The following is an 11972-nucleotide window of genomic DNA, read 5'->3' on the forward strand; positions in this document are numbered from 1 at the left end:
AAGATCGATCTGCACTCGCACAAACAGTGTGCTGAAATTTGGGGCATCGGATCGACATTGACATCTCGTACATGTTGAAGCAAGTCATCAACATAATCGAGATCTCGCGGCATCACTAGCCATCTCATCTGAATCAGAGAAGAAATTATGGGGCTTGAAACAATGGACGTAACGGGACGTATCCTACGGTGTACGGAGCACTCAAACGTGCGATGTTCGGTGCGAAAGAATGAGACATCGTAAGGCCGAAGCAGTTTGACGCAGGAAGTTAGTACTGCGTGTACCGAGTTCCTCCTACGTACGTACTTCCTAATAGGCTATTAACTCACGTATCCGTATCCGTACACTCATCTCGTAAGTTGTAACATACCGTCTGATAAACTTTGGAAGGATTCTCCCGAGGTGGAACCTGGTATTAATACCTTTCCAAATTTGGAGATGCTAAAGCAAAGCTAAGTCGAAGAAGTCTGGAGGAATAGCATGTTCCGAATCCCTAGCTCGAGTCTAGTTTCAAGCTTACGGCTGCCCAGCCAGTAAGGGACGATCAAGGGTCCTAGAATCGCTAAATTGAGGAATTCCGGCGGTGCAGTTATGAAGCACCTCCACTACTACTCGTACATCATCCGAAATTTCCGCACCTAGGCACGGTTACGGTCCAGCACAATACATAAGTACGGACCATACAGCTTGTTTGCGCCGTGGCGCTGCCTTAATTAGAGGGGCTGACATTATGGCATTTCATTGAGTGCCACAGAGGGTTATTTCGTATTAACGAAGCAATTGTCCTCTAATTGATTTCGCGCCGGGCTGCGAACTTGCGAAGGATTAATTACGGAGGTAGAAACGATAAGAATGTACATATTGTAGCTAGCTAGCAACATTAATGTGAACTATAAGTACTCCGTAAGAACCTACCTAGTATTATCATATTGATGAGCCTAACTCTTAAGACAGGATTACGGGTATCGTTGACTCGTTCCGTACCTGTGATTTTATGGCTTAAATAAACCCCTCGTATTAGGGCTTTTATTGGTTCAGTGTAAAATAGAGCCTCGCATATTAATGTGATGCTAACATAGCCTAGACATCGAATCACTGGAAGAGGCAACACCCTCGCCGGCCACAGCCGACATGATCCATAATAGAGAATTGTATGAAACGCCAATATGGAACTCTAGCCGGCCTTGATACAACTTCTCCATCAAGGCCTCACTGAGGTTTCATTCATGATTCACCGTTTATTCCCACATATCTGGTGTATTTTCCGATTGGATAGGAGCAATTCTAGACAATTTCGCTTAATACATAGCATGTAGCATGTGGCCTAGCTGACTAATACTAAAGAAGAAAGGAACGAGAAGGATGTAGAAGGCCAGAACGAGGGAGGTGGGTAGCGTATGCGTTTCGAGTATGTATGGATTAGGGTTCATGGAATTAAGAAAGAAAGATGGATAACCACTTCCAAGTTTCAGTGTCAGAATTCGGAAGGGTATCGTATGAGCGTTGAGTGTATCCGGAAGATGTATCGGTTGAATAGATGATTTTTGACGAACCGTGGAAGGTTGTATCTTGCCATTCATCTAGGTATCTCTAGTCTCTCGATGTCTGCTCTTCCTGAAAGTACTCAGTACGTAAGTCTACGTAAATCTAGTGTGCCGTAAACGTCTAGTAGACTATGTTTCTTACCGTGACAATATACACATGCATATGAGCTTTATATATATTGGTACTCATTGCTGATTACTAAACAACAAAAAAATATACAAGTACATAGCCGAGGCGACATGATAACAGAAATCTTACAGCTGGAATCGGAAATCAGGATGGGATTCTCCAAGATCCTGCATCTGTTCCAACTCATCCCTGTTATAAACCCTCTCACTCGAGCCTTGCAACCTATCACGATCACGATTCTCCTTCATCAAGAATCCAACATAGATCGTAGTCGCAATAAGGCCGACGACGCCAAAAGCCAATCCAACGCCAAAGCCAACAGGGTACTTGGGACTTTGTTCAGTGATAAAAACGTTACCAGAAACAAATGCGCCACAGTTGCCGAATCCGGTAAGAATACCCATGGCAACGGTACGCTTAACACCCTTGCCAACATTGGTGCAAAGCCATACGACCAGGGTCGACATGTTGATGAAAGCACCACACGAGACGAAGAACATGCCCATGTAGAGAACGCCGGGGGAGCTCTTGTGGGCTAGCTCAATTGCCCAGCCGATAATGATGAGTATGGAGCCAAATACTGTGAATAGATAGCGGTGGTTGAGGTAGTCGCTCAGCCATGCACTGCTCAATGTGATGACGAAAGCTGTGGCGTATACAGGGATGGTGTGCCATTGAGCAGAGGTAGCTGTCCAGCCGAGGTCCTTCAAGATGGTGGGCTGGAAAGCTACCAAAGAGCTAGCTGTTTCCTCAGCGGCCATGTAACCGAGAACACTGGTTATCAGTTAGCTCACATTGTTGTTCCAGGTATCGAAACAAACAAACCAAATCCAGATCTTCCAGTCAGTGGCCATTGCCAGTACACGCTTCAAATCGATCTTATCGTGGCGAACATTTCCTCCATCTTCCTCGACACGTCTCAGGAGAAGAGCCTTCTCGTCGGGAGTCAAGAATTTGGCGTCTTCGGGGAACGGTACGATAAGAAAAAATGCGATAAGACTGACACACATAGTGATGATGGCTTCCATAACGAAGATCCTGCGAGTTGCATCAGTATGGGACTCCATTCCCAAAAGCAAGTCTTCCACTTACCATTGCCACGCCCTAAGACCTCCTCTGCCGTTCAACTTCTGCAACAAAGTTGAAAATAGACCGTTGAAAGCACCGGCCGCCATGTTAGCACTAAAGAACACAGCATATCGGCGCAAAAACTCGTTGCGCTTGTAGTAGCAGCCGATCAAGTAGGCGCAACCCGGGACGAATCCAGCTTCGAACATGCCCATAAGGAATCGGCAGGCGATCAATCCCGAAGTGGTTTTGGTAAGACCCTGTCCGAGGACAAGAAGACCTTTTGCTACAATTAACTCCATCTCAACATATTGCAAATTGAAGACAGAACTCACCCCAACAGAACATAAAAATTGCCAAAATCCGAGGTCCGAATTTCTTCACCAGCAGATTTGCCGGAACTCCAAAAACGACATATGCGACAGTGAACACAGTGACGGCCACGTTATAGTCATTCCCTTTCATGTGTAGCGACTGGGTCATACCCGCAATCTTCGCATTTCCAATATTCGATCGGTCGAAGAACGAGACTAGGAACAGAAACCAGAGAATAGGAATCACGCGGAAATCCAATTTTCGCAGCAACTTCTTCTCCAGTGCACTGTCAATGGGAGTCTTGTCATTTTCGAGACCTTTTGGTGATTCGATGCTGCGTGGCGATTCGAGCACTGCAGGCTCTATGCCTTTAGTCTTTTCGACCGAAGTGACTGAGTCGGACATTTTGAGAAGACACAAAGCATATAGAAAATGAAGTCCCGATGCAATGCAAGACCACGATAAGATGTATGCAAGTGCCGATCCGAATGGGAAAGAAAAAGAAAATACGAGGAGCAGCAAGGTATCGATATCAAATAAAGTAGTTATTCTCCCCTTGCTGAGTGCGTGTGGGCCCTTGCAGCAGGCAATAAGTGGATGGACCACAGCAACGTGGGAGAAAAAGAGTAGCTTATCACTTATCAAATAGTATCAATCAAAATGCTAAACATAAGTGGAAATTCTCCGGTAAACATGCAGAATATGGTAATATGCAGAGGAAAACTAATTGGAGAAACTTTGTGGACCAGCCACTATTGTATTTGACAAAATGGCAAATGCATGCATACACCATCAGACTTTTATTTTCTATTTAGAATCGAGGGACGCGTGGATAGCATGGTTAGTACCCCATAGTCTCGGAGTAAGAATGATAAATGCATGTCACGCCATGCACAATTAATACATGGGACGTGTCAATTAATCTTATCAACCGAATCTTATTGCTTGAGTAGTCAATCTACCGAGTTCTGGCCACCTCCAACGTTGCAACATTTCCCAAAATAATCTTTCCGAAAAAAGAAATTGTTATTCGCTTATCCTAGTAGCCCATACGGAATACGTAGAGACGAAGGGACGATAGTATTGCTTAGAAGAAAGTCTAAATTGACGCTAAGCTTTTAGCATTTTAAGTTTTCCTTGCCTTTTCAGGAAGAAGGTGGAGACGGGAATAGCCGTAACCTTCTAGACCGCGAATTCCGACTTCGAGCCGCAGCTAATTACTAGTGCTTTACTAGCGTGTTACTAGCTTAGAGTGCCATAATACATGGATAGTGGAGCCGTATGTATGTACATTTTTGTACTTGGTTGCAGTCTATCAACAAGTTAGAATCTTTTGATATAAACATGTTCCAAATTGCTTTTTTCTTGTCCTCTTTTGAAAGTCTAAAGAAGGCTACATCATACAATAGTCTATAGTGTACTTGTCTGTCTATTCACGTGGTAAGGACCGCTACACCTTATTTAGGCATTACATTCACACTGAATTGTTTCTTGGTTGCCATGTGTTGATGACACTAATTCTTTCTCGGTGAATAATCAGGCCGATTGTATAATACGAAATATACGAGCAAAAGAGTCGGAAAATGTCTGAGACAGCTTCGAAATACATCGTAGCAGATGCTTTTCTAGAAGCTCTTGCTGAGGTAAGTGAAATGTTCATTTTCTCCTCCCGTTGTGACATTGGAAATAAAAGGCATTCTTATGTAACCTCAACCTCAAACACTACAGGCTAGAGTCGATTACCTATTTACAGTCCTTGGCTCCGATCACCCAAGTATCATCGAGGCCTATGTGCGTCGGACTAAATTACAGGGGAAAGAATTCCCCCGTATGATTCTGTTTCAGCATGAAGTACGTTTTTATATGCGCAAATTTTATGACAAATGTCGCATGCCAAGATGTGGATTGACCTGCAAAATGTCAATTTAGTTTGCCGCCATGTCTGCCGCCGACGGCTATGCCAGAATCACCCATCGCCCGGCATGCGTTATCGTACATGTCGACGTTGGCACCGCAGCCTTGGGTCAGGGCCTGCATAATGCATCTAGCGGGCGCGCCCCCGTGGTCATTTTCGCAGGTGTTGCGCCATCAACTCTTCACGGGGAGTCCGCCGGTTCGAGATCAGAGCATGTACAATGGTACCAAGACATTCCGAACCAGGCTTCGCTAGTGGCGCCCTATAGTCGATATACTGCGGAGATTAAATCAGCGCAACATGTTCAAACAGTTGTCCATAGGGCAGTTCTCATGGCTACAACGGGTTCTCCCGGCCCCGTCTATATCACAGCAACACGAGAGATGTTGGCTCAAGCTGTGGAGTCTCTGCAACCTAGAAAACGTGCTACTATCCCTTCCTGTCGAATTGGTGGCTTGTCGACTGATGCCGTAGAATTGGTGGCTGAGGCTTTGATTAAAGCTGAAGGGCCACTGGTAATTACCGGATATCTAGGGCGAAACCATCAAGCGGTGAAGAATTTGATAGCCTTGGTAGATACTATTAAGGGTATCAGGGTATTTGACTCGGAGATTCGTGAGGTATGTTTCCCGGCAGACCATCCTGCCTGGGTGACACGTGGAACTGGTGCTGCCAAAGTAGTGCAAAATGCGGACGTGATACTCGTTCTCGATGCGGATGTACCCTGGATTCCCACCAGGGTTAGACCATCCCCAGAAGCCCAGATATTCCATATCGATCTAGACCCTCGAAAGGAGAAGATGAACCTATTCGATATTGGGGCCACCGCGACATTCCATGCCGACAGCGCTACTGTTCTTTCGCAATTAACGGATTACATATCGAAATCCGGCAAAGTCTCCGCTGATACTTATGCCGAGCGATGGAACGCTGTCCAGGCTAGTTACAAGGAAAGCCAAATTCTTGTGGTTACTCGTGCACTGAGGGCTGCAGAAACGCCGGAAGCCCCTTCTACCGTGGATTACCTATTACATACTCTTCGCTCGGTGGTACCCGATGACACATTCTTTGTCTCCGATTCCGTCACAAATCAGGTCTTGCTCAATGAGCAGCTTCGTTTCACCAGACCAGGGTCACATCTGACCAAAGGTGGAAGTGGTCTTGGCTGGGCAGGTGGTGCTGCGATTGGAGTCAAACTTGCAACAAGGCTTTACGATTTGACTGACAGACCCGACGTCAAGTGTAAAACCTCGACTGATCAGGCCGAAGAACCACTTGTTTGCATGATCACTGGCGATGGAAGCTTTGTCTTCTCTGTCCCAACGGCCGTGTACTGGGCTAGCCATCGACATAACTGTCCTTTCTTGACTATTATTCTCAATAATGGTGGCTGGCGTGCAACGCGACAGTGCATCGTCGACGTCCATCCTCAGGGGGTAGCATCTACAGTAACGAACCAAGAGCTGGGTATCTCGCTCGAGCTTGACGGCCCAAACTATGGTGAGGTAGCTAAAGCGGCTGCCAACGGCCATCTATGGACAAAGAGAGTCACTCGTGTGGCTGATCTACAGAATGTTTTGATAGAGGCCAAGAAAGTTGTACTCGAGCAGAAGATATCTGCAGTCGTTGATGTCATTGTTAAATGAGTATCTACTCATTAGCAAGTCGAACAATCTAGCATTACTCAGGCCGGTTTAACTATGCACTTTAGGCCGTATATAACTGCTGTCATGATAACACGCCGTTGAGTACGAATTCTCTCTAATGAAATTCATCACAGTTTGACCGGTTTCTTACCGGTTATAGAACAGATGTAAGGACCATCCTTAATAGAAACGAACATGAATCCATGATATTACGCACTGAATATTAACTAAACGAGCGTATGAGTGTAGCCACCAAGAGCCGCATTTCCATCATTCCCAATTGCCTACCCACGCAAGAGTGCGGTCCGACGAGAAAGGGATTGAAAGCTTCTGGCTTAGGCGCCAAACACGATTGTGAGGACCATCGCTCCGGAAGGGATGCATCGGGCTCAACAAGGTTACGATGGTCTTAAGAGCCAAATCAGTTAGTTTCAAGTCTCGTCAGTTGATCTGAGGGAGATACCTCTATGGAGTGCATAAGTGGGCTTTGAGACCAAAGTGTCTCCTGGAATGAATTGGCCAGCTATGACAGTGCCTTCTGGGGGAGTCGCTGGACGCCACTAGGAACAGTGGGATATAATCGAAAAGCCTCTTTGATACAGCTATCTAGATATGGGACGCTTTTTGCTCAGTATTTGATAAATATTCTGAGATGATGGGAATAGGCAATCTATCTCTTGTCGCAGGATTTCTTGCTTCTTCTTTTCTTGTGCGAGCAATACACAAGCGCCGCAACAGTCGTTGCTGTCGTGTCGCTATCAGCTACAATGGCTAGCTCCGAGTCATAGACCAGATCACTATCTTGTACGGCTTGTAACACTTCAGAGTGTTTCGAGTCCTGGGGAGCTAGCGGGAGAAGGTGGGAGAAAAGGTCCGTTCGTGATGGGTTCATCTAGATATCATCAATACAAGACGCAAGTTATATGGGAATAACAGCTCACTGTCTTTCTCTCTTCGATCTGGGATCCACACCACGCTATCCATTTTCTTCGCATAGCACTAATGACCGGCAAATTCTGAAATAAAATAAACAGTCAATGGGGCCCATTGCAGCCATCTGTTCAAGGATGAAATGAGGTTCTCCTTTTTTGAAGCATACCAAACGGCTTCCAAATATATACCAAATCTCTTATAATGTCGTAACCGAAGAATCGTATCTAGATTTCCTGACGCTGCTGCATACGCTAGACAATTGCCGCGCCATTACAGAGCAATGTTGTAGTATGCGTCGTTCGTACTGAGATAGTGCCACCAGTAATTTTCAGTACTCTTTCTTTTCGTTTATGCATTTTTGGTTCACTACGTACTGGCACTAGTAAATCCCTCCTCCCGCACCCGTTTTCTTGTAGAGTGGAAAGTCTTGTCACGGGTCATCTGTAGTGATCGCGATGGATAGTTGAGGTCATAGAATGGGCCTTTGCCGCATTTCGACCCAGCGCCATGAATGTCTTTGACCGCATCAACATGATTATTGAGATCTCTCGGAGCCCTAAATTTTAGATGTCAGTATGAGACACACTTTGAGGTGATTACTGTTTCTTACGTATGCGAATAAAGTCTCCGTAATGAGAACGTAGTTGCTGAGTTTCTTCATGTAGCTTGAAACCCCCAATACAGAATCCTGTAACAATGCCTGATAAGTAAATAAAACACTTGAGGTTTACTCCGCACAATCACGATACGAGCAGGAATAGCAAAATCTGGCGTAGAAGAAAGCATTTTGCAATTGTCGGGACATGTCGCTCCCATTCTCCTCAAGTCAAAACAAGAAGATGAGTCGCCAGCCCGATACAAATCGTTGCGGTCACAAATTGAATGAACAATATCGAGCGATAGTCAACTTCTCAACGGGAAGAAAAGTGGCTGTTTCTAAATTGACCGGGGTTGGGTAGTATCACTAGCGAATACTAATTGTGAAATCCATTTTAGTATCTACTAACAACATTTCAAGTAAGCTAAGCTTACTACCCTGTTACTAACCAGGTAGTTAGCGGTATGTAATTCCGTGCCTTGCAAAACAAGTCGACGCTTCCATATTCATTTGCCAAACTCGGATCAACCTGCAAGCAAGATGAATGTCGAAAGCAGAACAACATCTCCGTCCGCAACGGACCCATAATTGAGCATGATGTATGACATCCTATAATCTCATCCTGGATTGGAATGAACTGATGTGTACAGACAAGTGGAGATGAGGACGATACTGACTCCGCTCTTGGGGCCGATGAGTAGGCTTCAACCACAATTTGCAATATATTGCACGAACTAATCTATCTCCAGCACGAGTAGTTTAGCTAAGCTAAACTCTGCCATCACAGAATACGTCTACAGTGACGGACGCCGATATGCCACCTATGGAACTGGAAAGCACATTCTTCTGAATGACGAGGTGCGTGAATGCAGTTTCGATTACCGAACATGCATCACTGACGCCAGCAAAGACAAATGCGATCAGCATGCTTTTTGGCGGTCGTCTAGTCTTTGCACCGATTGTTGACAAACCGTCACATATCCTTGACATAGGCACCGGGACGGGACTAACTATGGATGCAGCTTAGTAAGATAGATATTTAGATGGAAAACAAACAGGACTGATGAACATCTCGCCTATTGCAGGGCGTACCCATCTGCAAAAGTAATTGACTAGTGTCTCATTCTTTACTGAACATTGAAGTGTTCCCATACATGGAATTCATCCAGGCACCGATGTATCGCCCACCCAGCCAAGCTGGTAAATACTCCAATTCATCTGGTATGATGAGCATTTCCAATTTTGACGTTGATACTAGGGTACCACCCAATCCTAGTTTTCAAATTGATGACGCAAATACAGAATGGACATCTAATCAAAAATTCGATCTTGTTCATTTTCAAGGCCTGAATGGCTGCATATGAGACTGGAAGCGACTGTTATCTCCAGTATGTTGTTTATGACCGTTCATGATCCACATTTGATTATTAACACCGTATGTCAACCTTATGCCTGGAGGTTGTATAGAAGCAAAGCAAACAGACGTCTACACAAGGTCAGACGACGATACGCTCCCCGATAATACAGGCTTGTGCCTCGATTGGATAGCAATTAACAGCCCCAGAACATATCAAGGAGTGGATACCAGAAGCCGGATTTGTCGATGTCCAGGAACGACAATTCAAACCTCCGATGAACAGGTGGCCAAAAGATCGAGAACTCAAACTCATTGCTCGATACCAAAATGCGTAATATTTGGAGGCGCTGTCACCTTTTGCTCTGGGCCTACTTGTTGATGTAGCAGGATGGTCGAGTGAGTGGTGGAAGTCTTTTTGGTGAACGTGAGGAAGGATATCTCAAATCGGCAATTTCATGCCTACAATGTCGTGTTAAGTTTTCTCTGTACATCTGTATATACTCAATGGCTTAACATCACCAGTCGCGTCGTCACTGCCCGTAAGCCGTAAGATCGGGAATCTTCTTCTCTTCTCCGAACACAGGTTAGGGCTTGGGGACAAAGAGAATCAGTGGGTCCAGCACGATTGACAACCAGATAATGTGGTTTTATGGTGGGAATATAACAGATATTGTATAAAAGATAGATCCGTAAACAACATACTAACTAGGGTATATACGCAATGTAGTCAATAAACCAATTACAAAAGAAACTCAATGAGAATGCCTCGACCCCCTCCTCGAACCCACCCACGCCTTCTGCGCCAAATCCCTCACCATCCTCTCCCTCTCACACTTCGCAATCACACTCATCCGTCTCTCGGGTCCCGTAAGCCGAACCCGTCCCCGACCACGCTCCGGAAACTTCTCCGTAACCAATCTATCATGCAAAACATCCACAATCTCAACAAGAACAACCGAAATAGGAACGAGGAAAAAAATACACAGCGCCACAATCTCGGGGCCGTATCTGCTGCACAGCATGGCTAGGTCCATAGTCGTGAGATTACGGCGCAATTGCTCAAAATAACTTGGTCGATGGGGTGGTGTATACCGGGTTGATGGACACGGGATTGCAGCTATTGTCGTTGTATCACCATCCGGCGAATTTTCGACGACGATGCCGCATGCCCCATTCCCCAAAGTGAGAAGACCCTCGTCTTGGAGCGAATTGTCGTTTCCGTCGTCAAATGATTGTGGTCGTTGGCGTTTTGTGGGGTATTCGGTGCTGTAGAATGCAGACCAGGTATTGACTATTCTCCTGGCTTGAGCAATCCAGTCATTGCGATGCGGTTTGGGATGGATATGTTCAGGGTGGTTGGCGAGCCACTCTGGAAAATGAGGACGGTCAGAAGATGACTCTGTCAGGACCGGGAGTGGTCCAGCACGGTCATATCTCGCATGTAATGGAGTTGCGACAGCTGATGCATCATCATGGCGGATAGGTAGAGCAGTCACTATCAACCCGTTCAGGGCGAGGACGAGGAATATGCTCTTCATGTCTGCCTCTCCCTGCCTTTCGACTGTTGACAACAATCAATCCAAAGACAAAAGAAAAGAACATCCTGCCCCTCACGACAAGAATATATACGCGTTGAGAGACTATGAATGAAGAAGGAGCCAACCAGATGATCGCTCCTGGCCAGATGGAGGGAATGGCTTATCTAATCAGCCCTAAAAAGGATAAAGTCGAGACCGTGGAGTAGTATTGCAATGTGATTGGATGGACGCAGGTGTAAATTAATGAAATTTGGCCAATCAGAATACAATATTCCGTCACGCTCGATACGAAATAACCCTAAGTTTTCAAAGTAAGCATCCGTATTGACCAGCGGATTACCGTAATCATACAATCAGATAAGATAAAATAAATACATACAGAATAGGAAGTCATATAGATCAGAAACCAAAAAAAAAAATAAACAACATGGGTATCTCTCCTTGTCTCCTCTCTAGTGACGGGAACCATCCTCATGCATTTCCTGCATCGCCGGCAACTCCGCCGCAAACTGCTGTTTCCCACTATTCTCGACCAAGACAAATGGCGCAATCGCGCTGGTCGTAGATGTCGGACGTGATGCGTGGCCATTATTATTACCGGTCGCCGACGACATGGAGGATGTATACGACCATCCACCAACACTTCCCGGATGCGAGGCTGTAGATTGCATCGAGTCACGAACGTTCGGATTCGGCGGACTCAGGCTCTGCTGGTAATAATTCGTATCTCCAGGAAGTTCATTCGCAAACGATTTACCACCCGGTGACGATGAAGCCGGCGGCGGAAAACCAGGACTAACAAGACCCGACTGACGATATTGCTGTTGTTGCTGCTGCCAATCATCCTGACTCGAACTCGTACTCGGTCTCGAAGTAACAACACCCTGATACCTCAATGGCGGCGACCTAGGAGAAGACGGCAATGTAG

At 45.7% G+C, this 11972-nt stretch overlaps 4 protein-coding genes across 4 annotated transcripts; 2 read left to right on the top strand and 2 right to left on the bottom strand.

Moving 5' to 3' along the window:
- Positions 1 to 1799: 1799 nt before the first annotated feature.
- TSTA_099850 (vitamin H transporter, putative) lies at positions 1800 to 3639 on the bottom strand (the record flags this gene model as incomplete). The annotated part of the gene is made up of 4 exons (XM_002485930.1): positions 3078 to 3639; positions 2767 to 3022; positions 2500 to 2712; positions 1800 to 2448 (listed from the first exon to the last, which is right to left on the bottom strand). The coding sequence occupies exons 1-4, from the start codon at positions 3460 to 3462 to the stop codon at positions 1800 to 1802; spliced, it is 1503 nt and encodes a 500-aa protein (XP_002485975.1). The 5' UTR covers positions 3463 to 3639.
- Positions 3640 to 4640: 1001 nt separating this feature from the next.
- TSTA_099860 (acetolactate synthase, putative) lies at positions 4641 to 6746 on the top strand (the record flags this gene model as incomplete). The annotated part of the gene is made up of 3 exons (XM_002485931.1): positions 4641 to 4700; positions 4786 to 4908; positions 4987 to 6746. The coding sequence occupies 3 exons, from the start codon at positions 4641 to 4643 to the stop codon at positions 6616 to 6618; spliced, it is 1815 nt and encodes a 604-aa protein (XP_002485976.1). The 3' UTR covers positions 6619 to 6746.
- Positions 6747 to 8354: 1608 nt separating this feature from the next.
- TSTA_099870 (uncharacterized protein) lies at positions 8355 to 9513 on the top strand (the record flags this gene model as incomplete). The annotated part of the gene is made up of 6 exons (XM_002485932.1): positions 8355 to 8501; positions 8641 to 8748; positions 8800 to 8846; positions 8899 to 9007; positions 9235 to 9253; positions 9293 to 9513. The coding sequence occupies 6 exons, from the start codon at positions 8355 to 8357 to the stop codon at positions 9511 to 9513; spliced, it is 651 nt and encodes a 216-aa protein (XP_002485977.1).
- Positions 9514 to 10258: 745 nt separating this feature from the next.
- TSTA_099880 (uncharacterized protein) lies at positions 10259 to 11044 on the bottom strand (the record flags this gene model as incomplete). Its single annotated transcript, XM_002485933.1, has 1 exon — positions 10259 to 11044. The coding sequence occupies one exon, from the start codon at positions 11042 to 11044 to the stop codon at positions 10259 to 10261; it is 786 nt and encodes a 261-aa protein (XP_002485978.1).
- Between the last annotated feature and the right edge of the window lie 928 nt (positions 11045 to 11972).

Source organism: Talaromyces stipitatus, genomic scaffold (assembly GCF_000003125.1).
Source record: "Talaromyces stipitatus ATCC 10500 scf_1105507295511 genomic scaffold, whole genome shotgun sequence".
Classification (NCBI taxonomy): Eukaryota; Fungi; Ascomycota; class Eurotiomycetes; order Eurotiales; family Trichocomaceae; genus Talaromyces; species Talaromyces stipitatus.